The 25,750-nt window shown below is 40.9% G+C and overlaps 1 protein-coding gene across 2 annotated transcripts; it reads right to left on the bottom strand.

Annotated features, from left to right (window-relative positions):
* Positions 1-494: 494 nt before the first annotated feature.
* Positions 495-25,750, bottom strand: CRBN (cereblon). Of its 2 annotated transcripts, none has more exons than XM_065885070.1 (11): positions 25,662-25,750; positions 22,016-22,128; positions 19,706-19,908; positions 18,713-18,862; positions 14,027-14,186; positions 6,141-6,203; positions 4,914-4,998; positions 4,106-4,221; positions 3,505-3,569; positions 2,531-2,662; positions 495-1,266 (listed from the first exon to the last, which is right to left on the bottom strand). In XM_065885070.1, exons 1-11 carry the CDS (start codon positions 25,726-25,728, stop codon positions 1,086-1,088), a joined length of 1,335 nt encoding a protein of 444 aa, XP_065741142.1. In that variant the 5' UTR covers positions 25,729-25,750; the 3' UTR covers positions 495-1,085. The 2 variants fall into 2 exon arrangements, with proteins under 2 accessions (XP_065741142.1, XP_065741143.1); XM_065885071.1 differs by having other exon boundaries at positions 1,086-1,266; positions 22,016-22,125; positions 25,662-25,728.

The following is a 25,750-nucleotide window of genomic DNA, read 5'->3' as shown; positions in this document are numbered from 1 at the left end:
AAGAAGGAAATATTGACAAATTCCAACGAGAAATTTAACAGTCCGTTTTTGGCCACATCCATTGTACCCGATTAGCTGAACTTCTCCCAATGAATATGTAAAGCAGTGAAGGAACATCAAAATTACGCAAATGTAAAAGTATCCAATAAACCCCTTGAATGTATAAGCAAAGAGGTAGGTGGCAAATCAGTCTGTCTAGAACTTTATCTTAAGAATTATTTCTTACACCTAGATTATCTGCTTATGAGTAGATATTTTACATTATTTAAACAAAGAACATGTTTAATTTAGTTTTGCTCTTACAGTTTACTTACAGTTTCTTTAGTTTACATTGAACAAAGTAGCCTATAAAATACATTAGCACATCTCACTTGGAGGAAGGGGACGTGTTTTAGCATCTGTGTTCCACAGTAGTCTTAGGTTCAAAGGAAACTTTGGAACAGAATAACCACACACTGAGCAAATACACAAAATACGATTTTCACTTAACAAACATGTTGGGGCTCGAACTGTGTATTAGGTAACTCTTTAGTTTCTCTGAGATACTGATTTGTAAGTTTTGAAAGTATTAATGAAAATCAGAAAGAACAAAGCCCTTTTAAAATAATACGCACTGCCTTGCCTCTTTCAAAAAGGAACAGTACTAGTGCTTGGCACCCTAGCTTTTGGAAACTTCTGCTGTTTGGAGCACTGATACAAACGTGCCATTCTGTTCCATGGATCAGGATCAAGTGAGGAACCCTCACATTATAAGAATTTATAGGAATTTCAGGTATGTTTTGCAGGAAATACTCTCACCAGTTTGTTTTACAGATGTCTTCATGTCCTGTCAGATCCCACAGAATAAGAGCACCAAGCTCCTAAAATAGATAACTCCCGAAACCACATATTCTAGACTGCTTTTCATCCTCTTCAATAGCATATTTTAGTCTAAATCTTCAAATACTGTTGTTTGACTAGGAAACTGCAACCTTCCATGTAATGTCGCTTTTTACTTCGGTATGCATCAAAAGGAGTAATTTCCAAAGCAGACCTGATGTTAGAATACCGATTTCGCTAAGGAACCTTATCCCTACCGTATTCGTTTACAAGCAGAGTATTATTTTGTCTGGGCTTATGTCATCTTCAGTGTCTGGGATCGTGGGCAGCAGAGCAGATCGAGTCAAACCCCAGAATTTTTGAGGTGACATGTCTTTTTTGGTGGCTGTAAATTTCCATCCAATATGACTTGCACAGATCCTGCACTGGGCGATGGTCCAGGCGAACCTATAAAATTAAGGAAAGGTATCAGCTGAGGCTGTTGTATCCCAGCCTATCACCATATAACCTGTTGGGAAGACAGACAGATCTTAGAGCCAAATTCTAAGAATGGGAAGAAGGAATACTCTTGAGTTTGGATTTATATACAGTTTCCTGAGACAAACCTCACAAAAAGATTTCCTAGTTTGTATGGTTCATCATGGTAATGCATCAGTCTTTCTTTATATATATTACTTGACTGTGCTCTTAAGCTGTGCTTAAAATTTTTTTCTCCAATGCCAAGAAAGAAAAAAAGATCTTATTAATACAGATGTTTTTATACAAACTGCTGGTTGCCAGGCCCCCACTAAATGGCACCTGCATTTTCTTTGTTTTGTATTGCACTCAAGTTAGTTAGAAAACAGCAACCACCTGTAGAAGTATGCACTTTTGTGTGAGTTAAAACTGGGGATGGGGGAGGTAAGTGTTTTTCTCACGTAAGAAAGATTTCTAGAATGATGTGTCAGGTAATTCATCCAAAGATACAAGCCATGGCTTTACAGTAAGTAAGTATAAGCACTAATCCCTACTCAGCTTGCCTCTTTCAAAATAAAAAGGCTGAGCCAGTATTTGGACAAAGAATGGGCGGGGTCTTGAAAATAATATGGCTCAAGGAATCTAACAGGTGGTGCTGTTGGTCCCACAGTCATACCCTGAAGGGCGCTGGGCTAAAGTAAAAAACAAAACAAAACATGCTGCGTGTTTCATGTCTATTATCACTGCTTGGGTAACATTCTCTAGTTTAACACTTTACAGAATATTGATACAGATACACAGTGGACCCTCGATCAACACGGGGTAAATCCGCCTATAATTTACAGTTGGCCCTCGTATCTGTGGTTCCTCTAGCATAGTGAAACATACCTGCATCTAAATGGATGCAAACAGTTCAAACCCACGTCGTTTAAGGGTCAAATGTAGTTTTACTGGGTCATACAACAGTTGATTTTCAGATGGAGCTGACGGGAAAATGAGTGTGGATTGATTAAGTGTACAATCCACTTAATTGTACACTTAGGAGAAGTACAGTTGCCACCTTCTTTGTCCCTAACCTTACATTCAGTGAGACTGTGCAAGAAGAACGTTTTCTAGCCGTTCATGAAATGAACATTTAAATAGAATTATTCACTTCATTGTCTACTTCTGATTATAATTCTAGCAGCTCTGCTTAGGACTCTGGGTTTTTCTTCCCAATTAAGGCAAAACCAAAAAAAAGTCACCACCACATTACCCAGGAAACCAGCTGTGCTCTGTAGAAGGCCGGCCGATCAGATTCAAGTTGCAGGCCTTATACACGGTAAGCGTCTCATGCACGTATCCGTGAGGATTCACGTAAGCTGCCATCGGCCCACATAAGGATAAACTGAAACAAAGAATCAGTACAGAGGATAAGGCAAGTCAAAATGGGCGGGGGGGGGGGGGGGGGTAAATAAAAGTTCACCAAGAAACAAGGTTCTAAGAGCTATAGTTTTGAACCTTTTAGTTAAAACTACTAATAAGAGGTTCGCAGTCAGCCCAGTTTTATTTGGTCTAAATGGTTTCCATGATGACAAAAAGGAAAATACTGCTAGTTTTTTAAATTTTCCTCAAGCTATACATTGTCAAATATGTGGACTCAACTTCCCCTAAAAGGAGCCTGAGAGGGGAAGTCCAATGAAAAGTTTCCACTTGGTCATTCTTGGGCATCTGAGTACTCTGCAAACAGCAGTTCTTCCCTTTTTGATTCATAATGACTTTGCTGTCTGTCAGAAAATAATTTTCACACAAACAAACACTGTCACACAGCATCAGTACATGTTCAGAAGCATGTCGTCCTTTATCTTTGACGCTATGTGGCGAAACTGATATTTGAGTGAAATATCATGGGAGGTAGGTCCTTAAGCACTAAGAAGATATCCTCCAATTGACAGATTTTCAACAAGGAAGGTGGTGGCGGGGGTGGGGACGAGAGGACTGCTCAGCTGTTTTACTTCACCATGCTCATTACCTATGAAAAATGGCTTACATGCCTCCACTGTTGTTCTGGGTACCCAATCAGGAAGACTGTCTTACCCAACGGCGGAGTTAATTCCCGCCCTATTTCATTTGCTGGGTATTTGTCATTTATATGGAGAACGGAAATACGGTCTTGCCTGTAATTCTGTTATAGCCGTTGGCAAAACGTATTCAGATCTATGCTAAAAATGTAATAAAGAAAGATCTCACCTGAATATTTCATTTTTGGTTGTTATTTCTGTTTCTTGACATTGTTTACAGCAAAGAGACGTACACTAAAAAAATTTAAGAGAAAATTAGTGGGGAAAATGCTCCCAAGGTGTTGATCCCTCTGATTATATCATATTTTCCTTCCAACCGTTCAACAACATAGTTTTAAAGATGGGACAAGAAAAACACAATCTGAGATCTAACACATATTCACTCACAAAACATATGACCTTCTAGGACAGAGAAATAGTGACACACACACACACACACACACACACATATATATATATATATATATATGTATATATAAAAAACCATACATGGTTCATGTAGAAATCAAGTGTTCAGAGTCTAAATAAAGAGCACATAAAGGTTGTTATATCTGAGGAATGCAAAACAAGTCAAGTTTCTGTCTTATGATCCCAAATGAAATATATAAGATAATCCTTTAAAATATTTTTAATGCAAACCATGATGGACAACTAGTTCTCTAGTTCCATGACTACATGAATGGAGCCTACAGATAGTTCTGTTGGTCCTAACAGTGCGCCCTCGCTCTCTAGACTGAACGTGGGCATCCAAACGTATTCATTTTACTCACTTTATTCATAATGTCCAGTTCACAGCGAAGTCGTTGGATCGCACTACCAATTTTAAGGAGCTGAATTCTTAATACATCATCAATAGGAAGACAAGCAGCTACTCTGTAAGAAAAATCTTAAAGACATGGTGGGTTTTTCAAGCTTTAAACTTAGGAAGGAGTTAAGATCAGGACAGCTTATGAACGCCATAACATCCTTTTGAAATAAACCCTTCTCTACGGGGTTCCCAAAGAACACATTTCACACAATTATAAACAGTACTACAGTATACCAGCTCTCAAGTATATATACTCTTAGGAGGTTCTACAATGTAACTTCTTTTCCCATGCTTGTTTTTGTAAATGTTGTCTTTTAAATTAAACATGAACTCAAACCCATGTTAGGATAAGTCACTCATTTGCTACGAGACTCGAAGAATAGCTAAAATGTACCTAATTAACAGATCTGTAAGTAAGGTAATAGTAAGTCCTGGTACTGCAGTCACTTTCAGTGGCACCTTGAAGACCAGGGAAAGGAGAGTATTTTACACTCAGACAGTGTTTTTGGATGCCCACCATTTACTGCAACTTGAACTTTTTATGAAAACCTTGCCTGAAAGAGGAGTGCTCAGAGAATTTAAGACCTTTGCTACCGCTAACTAAAAAATACCCATTTTTTTGTAATTGCTCAAAGCAAAAGAAGTGGGTATGCTTTTCAGAATACTAATGTAAAAAAATGTTGGGGGTTTCATTTTCATTAAACAGAAAACAAAACAATTTCTTTCAGTAAGGCATCACAGGTCACAGGAAGGAAACTGATTTTTCATACCTATTGGATTTGAAGGAAGAGAATCCTCTTTCAGATTTTCATCCCATTCATGTAGCTGTCTCTTGATTCTCTCCATTAAGGTTTCCTTGTTTTGTTTGAAACAAAAGTAGCCATAATAAGGTTCACAGACTGTTTACACTTTACTGGCAGCTTGTCAACTCAGTAAACCTAATATATTAGCAGCAATTTAAGTCATCACTACCGAGTAAAATTTCGTGTTTAAATGTGGCAGAAATGATGGAAGACCCAGCTTTGCACAGCACTAGGCTGGCTTTCCAAAAGGCCTCTCCTCCCACGCGCTGGCTATCTCAGAGGCCTCCTCTTCCCTTTTCTAGGAAGTCTTTTCTGTCGGTCCCTGTAAGCTACACCCGCACTTGCCACCTACAACACCTTCCTTGGCACTTACTACATAAGATGCTCACTGTCTTTTCACCAGTGGACGCAAAAACCACTCTTGTCTAGTGTGTGTCTGTAATGGCTCAAAAGCTGCTGAAGGGCAGACGGAACTGTAGTTTCCTTTAGTGTTGCCCATGTGGTAAGTGCTCACAACCTATGGGTTTAGTTTGCCCAGGGCTCCATATCTGTGGGCAGGCTGATTCCCTAAGCGAAAGGCTAACATTTGTTGACCGTCTGTGACATCCCGAAGACAATAACTACCATTATCCCCATTTTATAGATAATCAAGTTTTGCCCCACACCACAGGAACAGTAACAGAAATGAGACTTTGAACACAGTCTTTGCGTCTAAAATCCAGATTCTCTGAACGATTCCAGTAGTCTCTTAATTTTTCAAGATGCCTAATAAGAAAATGTGAGGTGCAAAAACACTGGTGGATGCATCAGTCAGTACACCAGGGATCAGGAAATTGAAGTTAATACACTTGTTTAGGAAACAACTACAACACTGCTGAAGGATTCTTTATTCTTCCTAAATGTAACTAGCCCTTGACTCAGCAAAACTTCAAATGCTTAATAAACCCTAAAATGCCTCAATATCTTGTCCTGAAGCTGCAAGCCACTATAAACTGAGGGAAGACTAAAAATCTGTCAAATTAAAAGCCAAGTCTATCCAGCAGTATGATTCCTGCCTGTTCCACTTAAATGTAATGAATGGCATTAGTTCCAAAAATTAAACCCCACTGGGTATGAAAGCCTATTTTGTTCTAATGACCCTGAATTATGCCATGGCTTCCCCCAGGAGCACAAAGTTCAAGGTAGGTTACTTACAGCATCATATAAGGAATACAGCCAGCGAGGCCATGAAGTCAAATTTGCACAATGGAACTTTCTCTGAAAACAGAAAAAAAAAGTCACTTAAAAAACACCACAGAATCAAGATCTTATAGTAGAAAGAAACACATTTAAAAAATGATCTTGGCCCAGGAAGACTTTCTAATTTCAAAAAGATGGAAAAGCTTGCAGATAATCCCATAATAGACGATTATCTATTCTATTTGACAATGATGTTTTTACTTGAATTCCTGCAGCAGTTCAATGTTGCGAAGACCCAATAATTAAGATGTCAGTCCTCAGAGTATATATTCAATGCGATACCGATGAGACTGGAACTTAGGAGTATAATTTAAAGTTCACCTGAAAGAACAGATGTGTAAAAACAACCAAGAAAATCTGGAAAGGGAAGTGTTCTACAGGACAGGAAAACAGGATTGAAAGGATGCGCTGTGGTTGTAAGCAACCTAACCATCTCTCAACAATAGGTAAATACAATAGAATACTTTGACACCAGAGAAGATTCTGCACCCCACCAGAGAATGTATACAATATAAAGAATGATCACATTTTCTTAATAAACAAAACAAAACCTACATATGTACACATATTTATAATTTTGTACACAAGCTGTCAATTGACAGAGGGCATGACACGTGAAACTGGGTGGGAAAGGGGTACGGGAGATCAGAAAGAACTATCAGAGTGGAACAAGAAAGGCAAGATAACCTTTAACAAGATAAAAGGGAAATCCTACGCTTGCACCTGCAAGACCAAGTGAGTGGGTGCGAGATGGGGAACGTGGGTACACGGCAAATGCAGAGAGGACTTTGGGATCTTAGCTGATGGTTGTAAACTAACCAACGCACTGCAGAGCTCACCCCCTACTCCCCCCGCCCCACAATCTTACTCTAACGCTATTAGAAGAAGACTAGGCACTAAGATGAGACAGTAATGTTGCTCTTCTGTGATGGTCACAAATGGGAACTTTCACTGTCAGTGGCCAGGATGCTGAAGCTAAGGTCTAGAGTTCACACTAGGGATGTGTGGTTTGGAGCTGCCTCTCAAGAGGATGTGATACTTGTTTACGAATAAATCAGAAACTGCTACGTGGATAACGACAGACTTGCCCTCAAAGGCTCGTGGGCTACAGCTCAAACCAGTGGATTCTTGTTAAAGAAGAATTTGGGACTCAATATAATTCTTATGTTTGAAGCTACCCAAAGATGGTCTGGGATGGCCTCTGAGCACAGGCTCAGGTAATGATTTAATAAGCCTGAGGAGTCAGACCAAAACCTAACGCTAGTAAGAATTTTTGTCAGAGTCCAGTTACAGAATAAAAAATGCTAACAGCCCGTCAGGTAACTGAATATTCAGTAATAGTAACGGCAACCACTTTACATGTCTGAAAAGATTTTGATGAGATTGGCAGTATTACCACCCCAATTTAGAGGTAACGAAACAGGCACAGAAGGATGCTTGCTCAAGGTCACAGCTGGTAAATGGGGACTGGCTAGGATGTGCATTCAGGGGGTCTGACTCCAACCGTTACTTATTCAACAAATATTCTGAGCACCTAGGATGTACCTGACATTTTTATGCATTTGGTGTATACCAATGATTAAAAGCACAGCAAAAGAATAAAATCATTGCCCTGTGGAGCTTACGTTTTCGTGGGCAGAAGCTTACTTTCTAGAGGGGGACTTAGCATTATGAAAGGACAAAGATCCAGTGAAGTTTCAGGTTGGATGACTGACACACTCTCAATTCAGTCACTAATACATACTTTACACATCTAAATGATCACTTCTGTGATACAAAAGCAAGTAATTTGACACCCACAGAAAGATAAAAAGAAATTAAAATAATGTATTTATACACAAACATTACTTCTCACTATAATGTACAGCGAATAGGATACGAAGGGCAAGGCACCATCAGGGTCAGCGTCATGACCATCCGATCTGCTCCTACCAGGCTTTGTGAATGTGAACAAGCTGCAGCCTCAGGTCTCTGTTCCCTACTTTTCAACGTGAGGCGGCCTCTAAAATTCTTTATCAGGATTACCCTGACAGATTGTACAGTTGTATTTACAAATCAATTAAATATACGTACTACAACCTTAGTATCACACCCTTTACAAAGTCAAGTGTACAAGCTGAAGAGAAGTAAACCAGAAGAGATCAGCTAGCTTTTACTGAACTGCCAAAATTTAAGCCACTTCAATATCCTCAAATTTAAGAGTTCCATTTAGATTCCTGGCACAATAGGAAAGGCCCGACTTATATCTGGGTAATACTGACGATAAGTCCCAGCAGTTTATGGGCATTCTTCAAGTCTATCAACACCATGATTTACTTCCTAAAAGGGCTATACTTCAAGAAAATTTTAATACTAGCCAAAAAGTTAGGTGCTTGAAAGTGATCAATGACTGATTCTCCAGTGAAGTAGTATTCGCTCCAGGAAAAGGACTCACTCCTGAAAGCAGGCAGAAAGGCCCTTCAAATTACTGTCTGTTACGTGGAGGTAATCCATCACATTTTTTCCATTTTTAAGCCTCTTAACTGTAGCTTCGGCTTTGCCTTCCAACAATGTAGAATGTTCAAAAAATGTCAAACTCCACTTAAATGGTTCTTTGAAGTGCAATGAAATCGGAAGAGTAACGTGAAAGGCTAAGTGTGGATAGTAAAACGTTACCACTGGTTTACACAGGGACCAAAGGTGGTCGTTTGTTGTAGTAAGACCTATCACAATCAGCAATGTAAATGATAAAAAGAGTTTTCCAAATAATTCAGGCTTTTGAATTTTTGAAACAAGTTTCTGTTTCCTTCCTTCCTTCATCGAATCCTACTTGCTTATAAGACTGGAATGGAATGGCAAGCTTTTTCTTGATCCCGAGGCTTATAAGCTCATAATGGCAGATGGACAACTATAAGCTTAAGGTGTATGCCGGGGAAATCCCTACGCTGGTTGGAGGAAGTCCCTGAATACACACAGCCACGATTCCAAGACTTCTCTTCTCTTTACGATAAAAACAGACAACAACTATCATTGCTCCTCCTGCTACCACTATTATCCTGGAACAAGGCAACCACAGATTCTAATGTTCACACGCAACACTTAAGACGCAACAGTAGCCAAACAAACCTTAAAAAGCGAAGAGCAGTGAGGGGTTGCTGGTCACAGCTTACGTACAGGATTATAAACTGTCAACAGTTACAGCAGCATCCTGGAGAGGCATAAACAAACGGATCACAGAGCAGAAGAAAAACAAAATAAGAAACATGAATCTGGTCTATAATAAGAGCATCTCAGGGAGGGAAAATATGACCCTCTCAGAAAATGGTCACAGGACAACCGGGAGCCACCTGGAAAAAGGAGCACTGAAATCATACCAGGATCAACTACACTTGGATCGAAGCTTACACTCTGGTCATTAAAGACCATGAAATCAGAAGTAAAAGATTACATGTTTTACTGTTCTTAAAGGAGTGAAGACTCCTTTGCACAGGGAAGTATTTCTAGTTATGATTCACAATATGGAAGTATTAAAAAGATAAATTCAACTATGTATGACAGCACACCAAAAACAAAGTTAAAAGACAAAAAAAATGACAAACTAAAGGAAATATTTGGAACTCATTAATCAGACAGAACGATAAGCTTCCTGATGAGTAAAGAACGCCTAGCCATCAGTGAAGGGCAAAGACTCTGAAGACAACACCAACTAAAGGAAGTACGAATCGCTCTTCAACACAAAATGCCACACACCTCACTCATATTCAGAGAAACTCGAATTAAACCTCCAACAAGATACTGTATTTCACTTATCAGATCAGCAAAAATTAAGCTGGATACCCTAAAGCCTTGGTGAAACACTGACAATCAGGACACAGATAGGAACAACCTTCTTAGTGAGGTACTTTGAAAACACCTGTCAACGTTACAAGAGCAGCTGCCCTGACATCCAATAATCCCACTTCTCAAACTCTGCCCTATATATTCACCTGTATGAAAGGTCATTTGTACGCAGCACTTAGTGCAGGTCTGTCGTCCAGAGGGGACTGGTTATATAAATTACAGTGCATCCATACAGAGAATACCGTGCAGCTTCCGAGAGAAGGAAGCAGTGCTCCAGAAACGAATACAGAAGAATCTGCTACACTCTTAGGACACAGGAAGGTGCAGGACAGTATGGATCCCTTTACGTAAGAAAAAGGAAAGAAGTTAGAATATTTATCTGTATTTTCATAAGGAAACTTGGGAAGAAGACTGAGACGCTAACCTGTGAACTCCTGTTTGGGGCCTCCCCCTTCTGAGTTAGTGCTCAGTTCCTCCCTGTTCTGTACGACAAGCAGGAGCAACCATGGCTTATACATTTAGCAGAGACCAGACGGATACTCTTCAGTCACTTTCTTAATATGTTCCCACATTTGATTTCTTTTTTTAACAAATTTATTTATTTTTGTTCTGGCTGTGTTCGGTCTTCGTTGCTGCACGCGGGCTTTCTCTAGTTGCAGCGAGCGGGGGGCTACTCTACGTCGAGGTGTGCGGGCTTCTCATTGCGGTGGCTTCTCTTGTTGCGGAGCACAGGCTCTAGGTGCGTGGGCTTCAGTAGTTGTGGCACGAGGGCTCAGTAGTCGTGGCTCACGGGCTCTAGAGTGCAGGCTCAGTAGTTGTGGTGCACGGGCTTAGCTGCTCCGTGGCATGTGGGATCTTCCCGGACCAGGGCTCAAACCCGTGTCCCCTGCACTGGCAGGCTGATTCTTAACCGCTGCGCCACCAGGGAAGCCCACCCACGTGATTTCTTTTTATACTTCATACTCAACTCTTTTTCTGATTAACATAGAAGGGCTTTACAAATGAACAAGTAGATAGATAGTCTGGGCAAGCAGGGAGTGTACTTAGAAACATTCACATTGTACTCCAAGTAGGTGAAACAACACTTTCCTCTCTTTCAGGAAATCCCACTACAGTAAACCCAGTGAAGAGAGAGAGGCACCGTGATAAGAAAGGAAGTAAGTAAACATGAGATTCAAAGATCGCATCACTGAATGAGGAGGGTTTCCAGATAGAAGTGGGTTTGGAAGAGTGCTTCCTGGTAATACTGGCCTAACTCCTTAATCAATAGGGACATCTTCTCCAACGTTCCCTTGTCAGGATGGAAGATAACAGAAGCGTAAATAATTTTGTCATTTGGGTTTTTTAGTTTTCAATGGCAGATGTTAAGAGAGGTGTGTGCACAGTGCCAAGGTTAACTGAATACAAGTCAGGAAGACTACACTCCACTCCTAGACCCTTTAAGTATCTTTTCTGGTGGAAAAGTGTGTGGCAACCCGATTACTGTGAGTTGGCTTAAGAATCAACTAAGCATCTCCCAGTTCTGGCCCCGTGAACCATTTCTCAGGCACAAAGACACACAAGTCAGATGTAAATAAACGCCGCAGAGAGGGCTGACCCGAGCCCCAGATCTGCCTGAAGACAAGCGCTGTGATGCAAGTCAGTGTCCGGCTATGGGGGCACTAGGACGACGCACTGAGACGGGACCAGGGCCGGTGGAGCTCCCACCGGTGTCACCTGCCATCCCTTCCCTCTGCCCCACCCCACGTTTTGATGCCGGCAGGATGGCTGTAAGTGGTCTCTCTAAAGTAGAACAGAGATTGTAAGGCACCTGGAGTCCAAAATAGCTCAGCTAGCAATTTTTCTTGGCCTAGTGATCTAGATCCAAATTTCAGAACCTAAGAAACTCTACCCAAAGTTTAAGCAAGGGAACCCCTTGAACGATCTGAAAAATACACGGGATGAGGCATTTCTATCTCTGAAAGCCTTTTATGTCTCTCTCATTCCTTAGCACCTTCTGTTTAGTTCTTGGCAACTCTGAATATGAAGATAACTGAGGGCTAATGTTGGAGAGTCCAGAATTACTGGAGAAATAAGACAACAGGGAAAGGTCAAAAGATCTGGTTCCAAACAAAAATGTGCTTCCTTGGCCTTTGCACATGTGTCCTTCCTCGCTGTTGCTGAGCCAGTGACAACCCAGCTGCAAAGGCCTAATTGTGAATTCAATGTGAACACGTGGAGGTGCTTTAACCACAGAATAGGAAGAGTTTATCAGTAAGTCACACAAAACTTACATGTAAAAAGTTTTTTTTTGCCTAACCCAAGTTCAGGTTTAAGATGGCAAGGACCTGCAAAGACAACACAGGACTAGTCGTCCAGAGCACTTACGTCAGGAATTAACTCCAATCACTGTCACTCTATGCTTAGTGCTGTGCAAAGAGTTAACGATTTATAAGCGGTTAAGAGTTTTTAACAAAAATCTTGGTATGGAAGAACTATTATATAAATCAAAACACTTACTACCTTCTGAAAACTTGCCCACTGACTGAAATACACAGCTGTCTAAATACTGAGAGGCTGTGGAGGCACACCCCGATGTGGTTACCCCACCAAAGAACCACATCTCAGCACCACCCAGTGCCAGACACACTGTTAGGCCCTAAATGACTCCACACGTTCCAAAACCGCTCCACGGAGCCATGTACCAACAGAGCTATCCTCCACATACTTATTTCAGCAGTTACACTGAAAATGACTATGACAGCAAAAGCTTCCACTGTTCTACTGCTAAAATAAAGAAGAGAAAAAGTATATTTAAAGTGCCTGTATCAAGTCTGAAAATACAAGTATTGCACAGCTATACAAAAGCTACTGTAAACTTACGGCAGTATCAATATTCTGAAACCTTCAAAAATTTTAGTGTCAAAGCTTGGGAAACTTTAGGCAGTCTAATTAAACTTTCTCATCAGAATCTTCTTAGAAACACGAATTAAACCACAGTATATCATGACACAGACTGGTCAGCTGAAACACAAAATAACGAGACCAAGGAGCCTACAGAGAGCCAGTCACGAGCGCGCTGCCCATCAACCACCCATCCTGCACAAAGCTCTCTCTGGAAACTGGATGACTTCTACTGCAAGACCACTAAAAGTGGAGGTACAGTGACTAGTGTATGAGACCCTCTTATGAATCATATATGCTGATCACGTCAAATTAGGATCCTATGCTAATCCGCATCAAAATTAAAAACGTCACTACTCTACATGACAAAGAGTAAAGGATGATTAGCACAGGATTTTTCAGGTTACTGTGAAAATTGTCTTTCCATATTTTTAAAAGATAAATCTCAAAAAGCCAACTGATTCTAAATTTAGGAACTAGCAAATTTTTTCCTTTAGGTAGAAATCATAAATATTAGGTATTTTGTACTCGTAACTGATACATCTCACAAATGAGTACAAACAAGCTTCATCAGTATTTTTTCTAAGAGAAAGAATGGTCTAGCCAAAAGGATATATACAGGAATTAATGCCCCAACAGGCAATACTTTTAAAGAGCACCTAGTCTCAAGTCAATTTTTGTGATGTCAATAGTGTTGTACAAAAAGGGCAAAAAAAATCTTCCTTTCAGAAGTGCAGAAGGAGGAAAACGCGCTTCACTCCTGTGCACTCTCCCAAACGCTTTTTCTGAGGTAAAGCGTTTATGACTCAAGAGCCGAGCACCTCGTCTGACCACAGTCTAATGAGAGCCTCCTGCAGAACTTAACACCACACGTTATTAGTTAATACATAACTTACAGGCATAATAGCTGGAATACCTCACAGTACGGTAACATTTTACTACTGTTGCAAACTGCTTTTACATACACAGCTGCCTATGACATTTTTAGAAGCTCCAGCATGATCAAACGTGGCTACAGTATTGTCCAGAAGGAGTCTGGGGAAGGAAATCATGAGAGTTGTTTGTTTTTCTTTCTTAAACAGGAAAAAAGCAACCTGTCTTTGTTTTTTTTGAAGAGGCATAAAAAATAAGTTTCTCACCTTCTGGTATTTCTGCCACCATTTATGTGAACACTGGTCTTCACAGGAGACAGGTTTTGAAGGAACCATCTGGCACTTATTGAGGGATTCTAACTGAACTGCAGACATGGTTGAAGGCAACACACACTCAGGAAGGATTTGCACTTTAGCTTGCTGAATTCTGAAATAAAGAGAACCAGGCATGTTCATTTTTTAGATAATCTTAACTCCAACTATTAAGTTTCTAAACATTATGGGTAATTTTAAATACTAAGAGTTTCACAGTTTTCTTTTTTAAACATATTCATCAAATGCTATTATAAGAAATTTTCAAAAAATACTGTATTTCATAAATCGTACCAAAGTTAAAACCAAAGGTAACCTAAGATTTTTTATCTCACTGTGGAATGGAAAGGGAGATTTTTTACATTTCAGATAGTCTATAAGTGAAACAAAAATTTAAAAATCAATATACAACCAACCCCTATGCATATCTTGATAACTTCTAAATTAATTTCTCAGACATCATTAGACACCCCGCCCCGCCCCTCGCCCCGTCTCTTTACGCTGCCCTACTCCTACATCTATGCCTTCTCATAAATCACCAAACCTGAGGAGTAGGTAGAGAAAGGAAGAGAAATCAAGAACCCATTTACGTGGATAAGATTAGATAAGACTAAAGAATTACACGTAGCCTTATTTCTATGTGCATTCCTTTTCTCATTCCTCAGCATTTACCCTAAATATGCAAAGAATCAAAGTATCCATATTATCTTTTCTCACTTTAAAAATTACTTCAACTCTCATGACACTAAAGTCATCATTCTAGAATGCTACTTGAGAATATCATAATTGCAAACATCTCATCATGAATTAATGCCAAGAGGAAGGTTGTACCTCCGAACCATCGTCTTTCGAGCCATTTTATCTCCCAGCATACCTTTTCAAATGCAGAAGGTATCAACACATCCAAACGCTGGAACAAAACACTGTCAGGCTGATGAAGTCAAATATATTACAAAGTAATTACAAAAATATTACAAGTCTCTGCTTCACTATTAATCATGTTTAGGAATTCTAAAGTGGTCTTTCATTGTAACCACTGTCTCAACCCACAAAAACTTATGACACTTTGATACTTCTTCTGATTTATTAAATGAAAATAGCTAAATGTGTCTGAAAATATGTAGGTTTAAGTTAACGATAATATTAGACTCACTCCACTAACTTCAATTCCTTCCTGCAAGCTCAAATTTATGTCTACATGACTTTGGAAAACGGTAAAATAAATCTGACTGTGTTCAAACTACGTTCTAATGTTCTTATGTTATCAGAGCTCATTAAAAGCAAAAGCAACTGAATAAGAATTATGTTTTACCCACCTAGTATGTAAGAGTTTATTATGATAAAAGCATTAACGCTACTGAAAGATCAGCTTAGAGACCGTTTCCATCACTCCTCTGTGCACAGGCTGCCTGAACTGCCTCACAGGGTTAAGCACTGCTCTCTGCCCCTTTGTGAAGCCCGCCCAGGGCCTGCTGCACACGGCTGCTGCTTCTCCCAGCAGCTGAGTGTTGGTTGTAACATAAACTAGTTTTATTTCTTCCTGACCTGTTTATGGCAGTTGTTTTGTGATTTCGGTTGCATAATTTACATAAATATTTTTTTGAAGTGGAAGGAGTTTTCTTTTAAATTTTATTTTATTCAAGTATAGTTGATTTACAATGTTGTGTTAATTTCTGATGTACCACAAAGTGATTCAGTTATATATACACACACACACACAGACGCGCGTGCACACACACACATGTGTGTGTGTGTGTGTGCGCGCGTCTGTGTGTATATTCTTTTACATATTTTTTTCCATTATGGTTATCACAGGATATTGAATATAGTTCCCTGGGCTATACAGTAGAATCTTGTTGTTTGACAATTTATATAAATATTATAGCAACTGATAAAATATAAGTACAAAATTAAAACTGCTTCAATGAATATTAGGTTGAGCCAAAAAAATGCTTTCAAATTAGGTTCAGACGATTCTAACGGTAAGAAAAAAAGTGCACAAATCTGCAAGGCTTCTGGTGCTCAGACAGCCTTGTGAGTATCTTCAGAACCTCTCTTTGAAGAAAAACTACAGGTATACACTGCAGATAGATGACGCAAAATGAAAGCTGTTAATGCAAGAAAGACTAGTGCCATCTCTAATCTGCAGACCCAGTTCGAAGAAAGTATCCTGTCTTTCCATCAAACGTAAAATGAACAAAGGGACATTTATATATTTTAAGTTAAAATAAAATGTTTAAGATATATATGTGTAAATTTTTATGACTTCCATTTTTAATTAACCCTTTTCACTAAACATTATTCATCTCAATTATGACAGGTAAGAGAACTTCTTTGGTAATTCCAAATAGAGTATTAATCTCCTTTTCCTCTCTACATGTAAGAAATACTCAGGAACTCCTGAAGAGTCCTATGGTGATTCAATGATACACTTCCATTTTTTAAAATTAATTTTTCAAATAAATTTCCATATGCTCAGAAGATGCCACAGAAATAAAGACTCACTCTGGAAAAGTAGCAGTATGCTTTTTACATATGAAGAGTCATTTATGTAGAAGACAAATGACTATTACCTGGTACTGCATTACTAAAGAAAAGGAAACTGGCCTGAGGTGCAAACGTGTGATGGAGGAATTCAGGTTTAGTGGGAAGAGCACTGGTTTGGAAGTTAGGGACCCAGAACCAGCCAGGTGGTGCCCTCTAGTTGTATGACCTTAGGCAAATTGCTTACCTCTCTAGCACTTCGTTTCCTTATTTGGAAAAAGAGGAGCTTGCACTAGATTATCTCCATAGTTTCTTCTGTTTCACCATTTCCAGTGAAGGTAGTGACAGAACCAGAAGGGCAGTGGAGACAGAGGATTCTCACTCCGTGGAGGTCTTTTACATTAAAACAGACTCACTTTTGTGAGAGGCTGTGTTAGTGGGTCTCAGGGATACTACAGAGAATGGGCCCTTTCCCAGTCCCGTCTGGCCCTATCAGTTTCACACTCATCTCTACCAGAGTCAAAGGTATATCCCTTGACTTGGCTTTCACAGTTAAGGGTCTACTGCCATCTTGTGTTCAAACTAGTTGTCCACAATCACAAGTCACTGATGCCGACAGTCTCAGAAGTATACTTTTCCCCAAGTCACTTTGCCATTATGGTTTCTGGAATACAATATTCACAAATACTCAAAATTTTATAAGCATGAGGATAGGAAGTACTTTAAAAATGGAACTGTTAGTAAAATCCACAGCAACAAAACAGCTTGCCAACTGTCTCAATGCAGAGCCCTCGGGGTACACTCTTTCATTCATTCACGTAACACTGATGGTCCTAAATGCAGAACACATAGAAGTCTCAGCCACTGTCCTAAGCAGCTCGCCTCTTGAGGGAGACACTCACAACCCTACAATGACAGTACACTGTGTTCAGTGCTCGGAGGGTTTGCGCGGCGAATGCTCTGGGTGGGGGTCACCAGGAGGGTAGCACTAACCCCTCCCCCGAGGGCTCTGCACCCCTCCTTCTTCTATGCTCTCTCAAGCTCCAAAGGGTGGCTGACCCCCTCGATATTTTCATAGTTCAATAATATTTATGAATGCCCACTATGTGAACAGGAACAGACAAAAAGTTACTGCCCACAGGCAGCTCATATTCTTTTTTAAATCTTTAAAGATCCCTCTGAGTGTCCATGTGTTTGGAAGACGTTACCTGTGCAACACAGAGACCTGACAAGATTTTTCAACCGTGGCTACAGATAAGAGACCAATTCACTAGGGCTGGGGGGACCCAAGAATCTGTTTCTAAGACTTCACTGGTGATTCAGTGGTGATTCTTAGGTACCATAGTTAAGAATCACTCCTATAAAAGGAAACGTGCAGTGTTGAGGACAATATGCTGTGTGCTTTTTTGGGGAGGTCTGCTTGCTTGTTTGTTTTAAGAGCAAAGGTGAACTGCCTTTTTTAAAATGAGTTATTCCTTAAATTTGTGAAAAAACCCTAAGCATGAGAGCCACGCCAGAATAGTTAACTGCTAAAAGAGAACACTCTGAGAATTTCTAAACTGGGTACGGCACAGAGATGACAGGTGCTTCCTGGTCACTTATTCAGTATATGACCTGTTACAGGTGAAAGCACGTTCACAGTGGAGATGGGCACTCCGTGTAAACGCTCCTCACAGCCCAGAAGGAGCAGGTGGCAGGCTGACCGCCATGGCTCCCCAAGCACAGGAATGCCACGCCACACACAGCTTGCCAGGCTCTGACCTCCCACCCTTTTCAATCTGAAGAGAGGTCTTGAACCCCAAAGAAGCCCTGCCCCACATGACACTGCCTGTAGGGTTTACATTACCGTTCCCAAACCTAGAGGGACATTAGAATCACCTGGAAATCATCAGAAACGATGCTGTGGCCCCCCTCCCCGACTGATGGCTCTCTACGGATGGGAGGGGCGGTTGGAACTCAAGCATCTATAGTTTGAAAAACTTCCCAGGGCATCTGATGCACAGCAAAGTTGGAAACCCCTAAGCTATACTTTCAAAGGGAAGAGAACAACTAGTTAAAAGTCACAAAATGTGAAGGGTCAGCAAAACAGAAAAAATATAGGAAAACCATTTCATTTTATGATGTTCAAGGAGCTTTAAGACAGATGGTGTTTCTTACCCATCTGACTGTGTCCTGAGCTCAAGGACTTTGAATCTTTGTCTTCCGATTGCTTTCACTTTCACGATCTCAATTCCAAAATCCTGTTCTTCTCGATAGGCATATATCTCTGCTGTTGTTCCAAACTGTGCTTCCCTTTCCTGTACATTACTTCCAAGGTAAATTTTAAAAAGGAAACAGTTTTGAACATTTAGTTTTCAGATATGCAAAGTTGACAAAAGCAATACACATGGGAAAACAATTTATAGCAATTGGCTCTCATTGCAAAGCTATTTAATTTTATTTATTTTAGAATCACACAGGGGATTGAGATATATAAAGAGGCTTCAGGAAGTACAGTTAGAGCCCATTAGGAAAAGAATAGATTGCTAGTCATTGAAAATGACCTAGGACTGACAGGAGTCTAAACTCTCCCTTCCCAAACCAAACATTCTTTTTATTCAGCAGACCATCCTTTCTGCTGCTTCTCAGCAGCCCTGTACTGGGGGGCAGGGGCGGGAGGGGGACCTTCCTGTATGGATTTCCTGCCTCTACCACCGATTTCCTCTAGTTGTCATGGGATACTTGAAATTCAGCTTCAGTTTAGCACGGGTCTGTAAAAGGACAGCTTAGGAATTTTGAGACGGTGAAATAACTAGTTGCTCTTTTGCAAAAGTAATCCTTTACATCACAATGTGAAGCCCTCTTTTTCTTTAAATAAAGATAGTTCTTGAAAATAAGATTCTAGAAATGTTTTTCATTAAATATTAATGATATAAAACCTGTCAAATACCAGAAAGTTCAAATGTGTGTGAAAGGTAAAGCCTGATTTAGATGGTAATGATCATACCGAAATACTCCAACTTGCACTTTCACACTTCTTATCCGAATGTTTTACTTCCCAACCTCATCCCATCTCCTGTGCATGCAGAATAGTAGTCAGTTTGGGCTTTAAAACCACCTCTCCTGGGACTGCACGAGAGACTGTTAAGTCAGTCAGCTCTAAGATTTTACCTGTATGCAAGCACCGCAAAGGTTCTGTCCTTCTGAATTAAATTCCGCACCATACTGACTTCTTGGGGACTGAAAAGCTGAAGAGGTAAGGTCTGCCCGGGAATCAGGATCATCAGCACCTGGGGCAGGACTGGAATCACCGGACAGCTGTCGTCATCGTGCAAAGTCCTGCCATGAAATTCCTCCATATCAGAGCCCAGATACTACAGAGGGACACACACAAGGTCAGTGTCAGTACAGATATGGAACAGAAACACAAGCTCGACAGACTGAACAGCAAGTCAGCATAAGGAAACACACACAGAGGGTACAAATAGTTAAATAATAAACTTGTTGTATCAGCTCCCACATGAAAATCTATTTTTGACTCTTAGAAGTAGAATTTCTAATTTCTTGTGAAGAATCTCTCACATACATAAAAATTCAAGGGCATTTTTTAAGTTCAAAATATTGGGTTGGCCAAAAGGTTCATTCGTTTTTTTCCGTAAGATGGCTCTAGTAGTGCTTAGTTGTCTTCAACCCCACTCGAAACAATTTTGTCAGACTATCATGACAGCTGTCATATCAGCGTGCATTTTAAAAAAAAACTGATCAAAATTGGTGAATTTTTGTGTATTCATTTAAATATTGAAGATAGAAGAAAAAAGCAACATTTTCATCATAGTATGATTTTTAAGAAAGGTAAAAATGCAACTGAAACGCAGAAAAAAAGATTTGTGCCACGTAGGGAGAAGATGCTGTGACTGAGCGAATGTTTCAAAAGTGGTCTGCGAAGTTCCGTGCTGGAGATTTCTCGCTGGACGATGCTCCACGGTCGGGCAGACCAGTTGAAGTTGACAGCGATCAGATCGAGACAGTAATTCAGAACAATCAACATACCACGTGGGAGATAGCCGACATTCTCAAAATATCCAAATTAAGCGCTGAAAACCATTTGCACCAGCTTGGTTATGTGAATCACTTTGATGTCTGGGTTCCACATAAGTTAAGGGAACAAAACCTTCTTGACCATATATCCTCATGCGATTATCTACTGAAATGTAACAAAAATGTTCTGTTTTTAAAACAAATTGTGATGGGTGATGAAAAGTGGACACTGTACAATAATGCGAATGGAAGAGATCGTGGGGCAAGCAATATGAACCACCACCAACCACACCAAAGGCCGGTTTCATCCAAAGAAGGTAATGCTGTGTATATGGTGGGATTGGAAGGGAGTCCTCTATTATGAGCTCTTTCTGGAAAAGCAAACGATTCATTCCAACAAGTATTGCTCCCAATTAGACCAACTGAAAGCAGAAGGCGTCCGGAATTAGTCAACAGAAAATGCATAATCTTCCATCAGGATAACGCAAGACCGCATGTTTCTTTGATGACCAGGCAGACACTGTTACAGCCTGGCGGGGAAGTTCTGACTCATCTGCTGTATTCACCAGACACTGCACCTTTGGATTTCCATTTATTTTGGTCTTTACAAAATTCTCTTAATGGAAAAATATTTTCAATTCCCTGGAAGACTGTAAAAGGCACTTGGAACAATTCTTTGCTCAAAAAGATAAAAAGTTTTGGGAAGATGGAATTATGAAGTTGCCTAAAAAATGGCAGAAGGTAGTGGAACAAAAGGGTGAATACGTTGTTCAATAAAGTTCTTGGTGAAAATGAAAAATGTCTTTTACTTTCACTTAAAAACCGAAGGCACTTTTTGGCCAACCTGATTTTTTTTTTTTTTTTTTTGCGGTACATGGGCCTCTCTCTGTTGTGGCCTCTCCCGTTGCAGAGCACAGGCTCCGGACGCGCAGGCTCAGCGGCCATGGCTCACGGGCCCAGCCGCTCCGTGGCATGTGGGATCCTCACGGACCCCGTGTCCCCTGCCTCAGCAGGTGGACTCTCAACCACTGCGCCACCAGGGAAGCCCCAACCTGATATTTGATTTTGACTAAGCTAGACATCTCTATGTCCAAAGAGCATAAATGACAAGTATAAAATGCTAGAATACTAATGTACAGTACTACCCTGGGACCCAGTAGTACAGAGAATAAGAAGTACTTTAGTAGCCCCATTACTAGCAAAGACGTAAGAAGGGCACCAATTCTTCAAAGAATTACAACTAGTAACAGACATGGTATCAAAGTGCTTAAAAATTACAGCTTAAGACTGTTTATCTACTGTCAAGAGCCCACGTCCTCATCCACAACTTCTGGTGTGAGGTAATTTCCAGTAATGCTAAAAGCAGTCACTCGTTTTCAAGAACTTCCATCTACAGTTAAATGTACGTATTTATCATACTAGATCTGTTACAAAATTACATACTGTATGTGATGTCGGAAGACTAGTGTCAAAATTTATGATGTTTGGTCTCTTGGGTTCTTTGCTATCCTGGTCTTCAACTTCCATTTCAATTTCATCTTCTTCCTCATCCTCTGCTGTAAAAGTACAATATTATAAGGAAAAAAACAAACAAAAAACAGAGGCATGAACATGTAAAAGCTATGTTCCCTTTAAAATACATAATTCCTTCATGAGGATTCTGGGCCCATGAAAAGAGAGGTTCTTGTAAACACCACACACACTTGGGAATCTGGACAGTACTGTGAAGAGGCAGCTGGAGGGCTGGGGTCTAGGCTGGGCTCTGCCACCAACTACTTTTTTTAAGTCAATGTTTAATTTTAGAAGAGTTTAAGACTTTCAGAAAAGCTGCAAAGATAATAGAGTTCCCGTATACCTCACATCCATTTCCTGATAGCTAATGTCTTGTATTAGTGCGGTACGTCTGTTATAACTAAGGAATCAGCATTGGCACATTACCGTTAACTAAACACATTTTATCTGGAGTTCCTTAGTTTTTATCTAATATCCGTTTTCTGTTCCAGGACCGCATCCAGAACACCACATTACATTTAGCTGTCATGTCTCCTTAGCTTCCTCTGGGCTGGGCTGGTCTCTCAGACTTTCCTTGTTTCTGATGGCTTTGACAGTTTTGAGGACTACTGGTCAGGCATTTTTGTAGAATGTCCCTCAATTAGGATTTGTGTTTTGGGGAAGAAGCCTAGGAAGGTGCAGAGCCATTTTCATCATGTCCTATCAAGGGTGCACACTATCGACGTCACCTATACCTACTGAAGCTGACCGTGCTCACCTGGATGAGGCAGTGTTAGTCAGATTTCTCCACTGGAAAGCTACTTTCCCCCTCCTTTCCACATTGTACTCTTTGTAAGCAAATCACTGGGGACAACTCACATCTAAGAAGCAGGGATTATGTTCCACCTCCTTGAAGGGGGACCTACCTGCATAAATGATTTGAAATTCTTTTGCAGAGGAGGTTTACCTCTTCTCCCTTGCTAGGAACTAATTTTGACACCTCAGACAATTCATCCCACCTGATTAAACCTTAGTTCCCTCATTTGAAAAATGACAGGCATGAACAAGAACAATCGCTAAAGTTCTTTCAAACGTTTAACTTTAAAGAGTTTCTGAAGACAGGAGGGAAGTAAGGAAAGAAGGAAGGAGAGAGGGAGGGAGAGAAGGAAGGAAGGAGGGGAGAAAGAGAGGAAGGAAGGAAAGAAGGAAGGAAGAAAGCAAGCAAGCCCCCAAATAAACTTCTAAGTGGATAAAATGTCTTTACAAAATAATTATTTTCCTTTGTGCATATCATTATTTAAATCAAACCACCTCCAGCTAGGTCCCTGACAAGAAAATATAAATGTTTTTCAACATGGCAAATGCCTCGGACTCTCTATGAATTCTTATAAATTTCTTAGATACATAAGGCTTTGTCAAAGAGAACAACATAATTATTTCAATTTAAATTCAAATGTGCAGTGGTTGAACACTTCATACAAAATTTTCCTAAGCACAAAGGAATTTCATTAAGAGACCGAGAGATAACAAAGAAAAATCTAAACCAATGACAAAAATATTCTGAATCTACTTCCTTGCATTCACAATTCTGACAGCATTGCTTTCACTAAGCATTTTGACACTTTATGGCTCTATTGCAGAGTTTAAAAGGTCAAATTTTAGCTTAAAGGCTAGAATTCATAATTTTAAAATTTACATTTTAACTGTTCCAACTTCCGTCTCTAAATGATTTCCTTACACAAAGTAGTCTTTCTCATGTATTGGGCAGAAACCCACTTCCCCCACTTGGCTGTTTATCTATTAATGTTTTGTTTGGTTGGGACAGATTCTTCGAATCTTAAATATTAAGCTAGTTCCTTAGCATTTAAAGTGGATTACTCTTCAAAACAATTCATTCTACATGGATGTATGGACAATCCAATGTTTCTACAAATAAAACTCATGTATGATTTGCAAAAGCATGGTTATCGTATTGACAATCTCTCTGAGCCCTTTTGCACCCGATTTTTTTTGACAAAACACACTGACTGTTGAGAGCTTCCAGGGTGAAGTGTGGTGACTCATCTCATGCAGGAGCAGCATGCGATGCCAACAGAGCATCAGCATCTTCCCTGACACACTGGCTTTGGCACAGACAGAGCGGGGCTGATGCCTCTGAAAAAACAGCTCAGCTCTTCAGTCAAGTCCAATTCAGCTAGGTTGCTTCCGGATCGACCACTGAGTCTGATCCTGATTTATTTCTCTGGAAAAGGCCCCTCCTCTATGGAGGGCATGCCTTCTAGTCTCTTCCTGTTCCAACCCATGCCACTCCCAGTGGGCAAATTAGTCCTCCAAGCACAGCTTCTCTTAGATCTGAAACCCACAACTGTTTCTTTGCAACCTACAGAAGAAACCCCCAGTCTCACCGGCAAGAGATGCAAGATTCCCACCACTCCGACCCAAGCTTCCAGGCCTTCTCTTCTGCAAGCCTTTCCTAAGTTATAGGCTTTTGGATGTCCCCAGGACACCCCACAGGGCTTTCCCCCAATCCGTTTCGGCCCTGAACAATCCCTCCCTCTGATGGAGGGTAAGAGCATTTGCTTAACTGGCCTAAATCAACAGCCTTCTGCTAGTTATATTTTCAGGAGCCTCATATAGATGATAAACCTCCTCAGGTATCAGACTGTGTATCATACCTCTTTTCATCTCCAGGACACCTAACATACTTCCTGACACACAGCGAAGGGACTCAGCTAATAGTCTCCGTTTGGCTGATACACCTCTTGGAAAGCATCTCCTGTCTAGAGCATTCCACGAAAAAACTGTACAATGATTCCAGGTTTTTTTTGTACCCAGTATTCCAACGTAAGTCCAAAGTATAAATTTTCATAAAACATAAAAGAGAGAGAAAACTGAGTTTAACATCACAGTCCTAAGTATCTCTAATTAAGCTTGTTCTACCATGTGTTTGAACTATGTGCCTAAGAACAGACCAAATACTGTCTTGGCCGTGAAGTGGTTGAGAAACACCACCTATGCAGACAGATAGACTCGGATAGGAGTCCTGGCCCTGCAACTGTGTGACCTTGGGCAAGTCACACACTAATCTGCCAATCCATTTCTCACCCACCATATCAGGATTAGAAAAGAAATGTGGAGAGGATTAAACGGAGAAACGCATGCAAAGCGCTTATGGCAGGGCCCGTGACGTGGTAAACAGTTAATACATGGTAACTGTCACCCTTATCAAAGAGAAGAAGTCGAGGAAAAGTCTGGTCTGCTGAGCTCTGTCCCAGTCCCCCTCTCTTCCCCCGACCCAGTTTCAGACCATTTCCTGGGAGCCAAGTTCTGGACACACGGAGGATGGACAGCATGGGATCCCTGCCTTTTGGGGGAGACCGCCCTCCCCGCCTCCCAAACCCTCGTCCCCAGCCCGGGGGAACCGAGCCGCGGGGAGAAGCGCCGCTACTGGGTCTCTGGCCGGCGGCCCGATGCGCGGCCGCTTCCGGCGCGGCCCCGCCGGCTCCACAGCGCCCGCCCGCCTCCCCGGCCCCGCCGTGCCGCTCACGGCTCGGGCCTCTCCCCCTTCCGCCGCCAGGGACCGGCCCCGGGCGATTACCGGGCAAGAGCGGCAAGTGATTGCCCATGTTGTTCCCAGCGTCCTGCGGATCTCCCTCGCCGGCCATGTCTGTTTACCCGCAGAGGAGC

This window comes from Phocoena phocoena, chromosome 10, assembly GCF_963924675.1.
Source record: "Phocoena phocoena chromosome 10, mPhoPho1.1, whole genome shotgun sequence".
Taxonomy (NCBI): Eukaryota; Metazoa; Chordata; class Mammalia; order Artiodactyla; family Phocoenidae; genus Phocoena; species Phocoena phocoena.
Note: the sequence above shows the minus strand (reverse complement) of the source record. Positions and strands in the feature narration are given on the sequence as shown.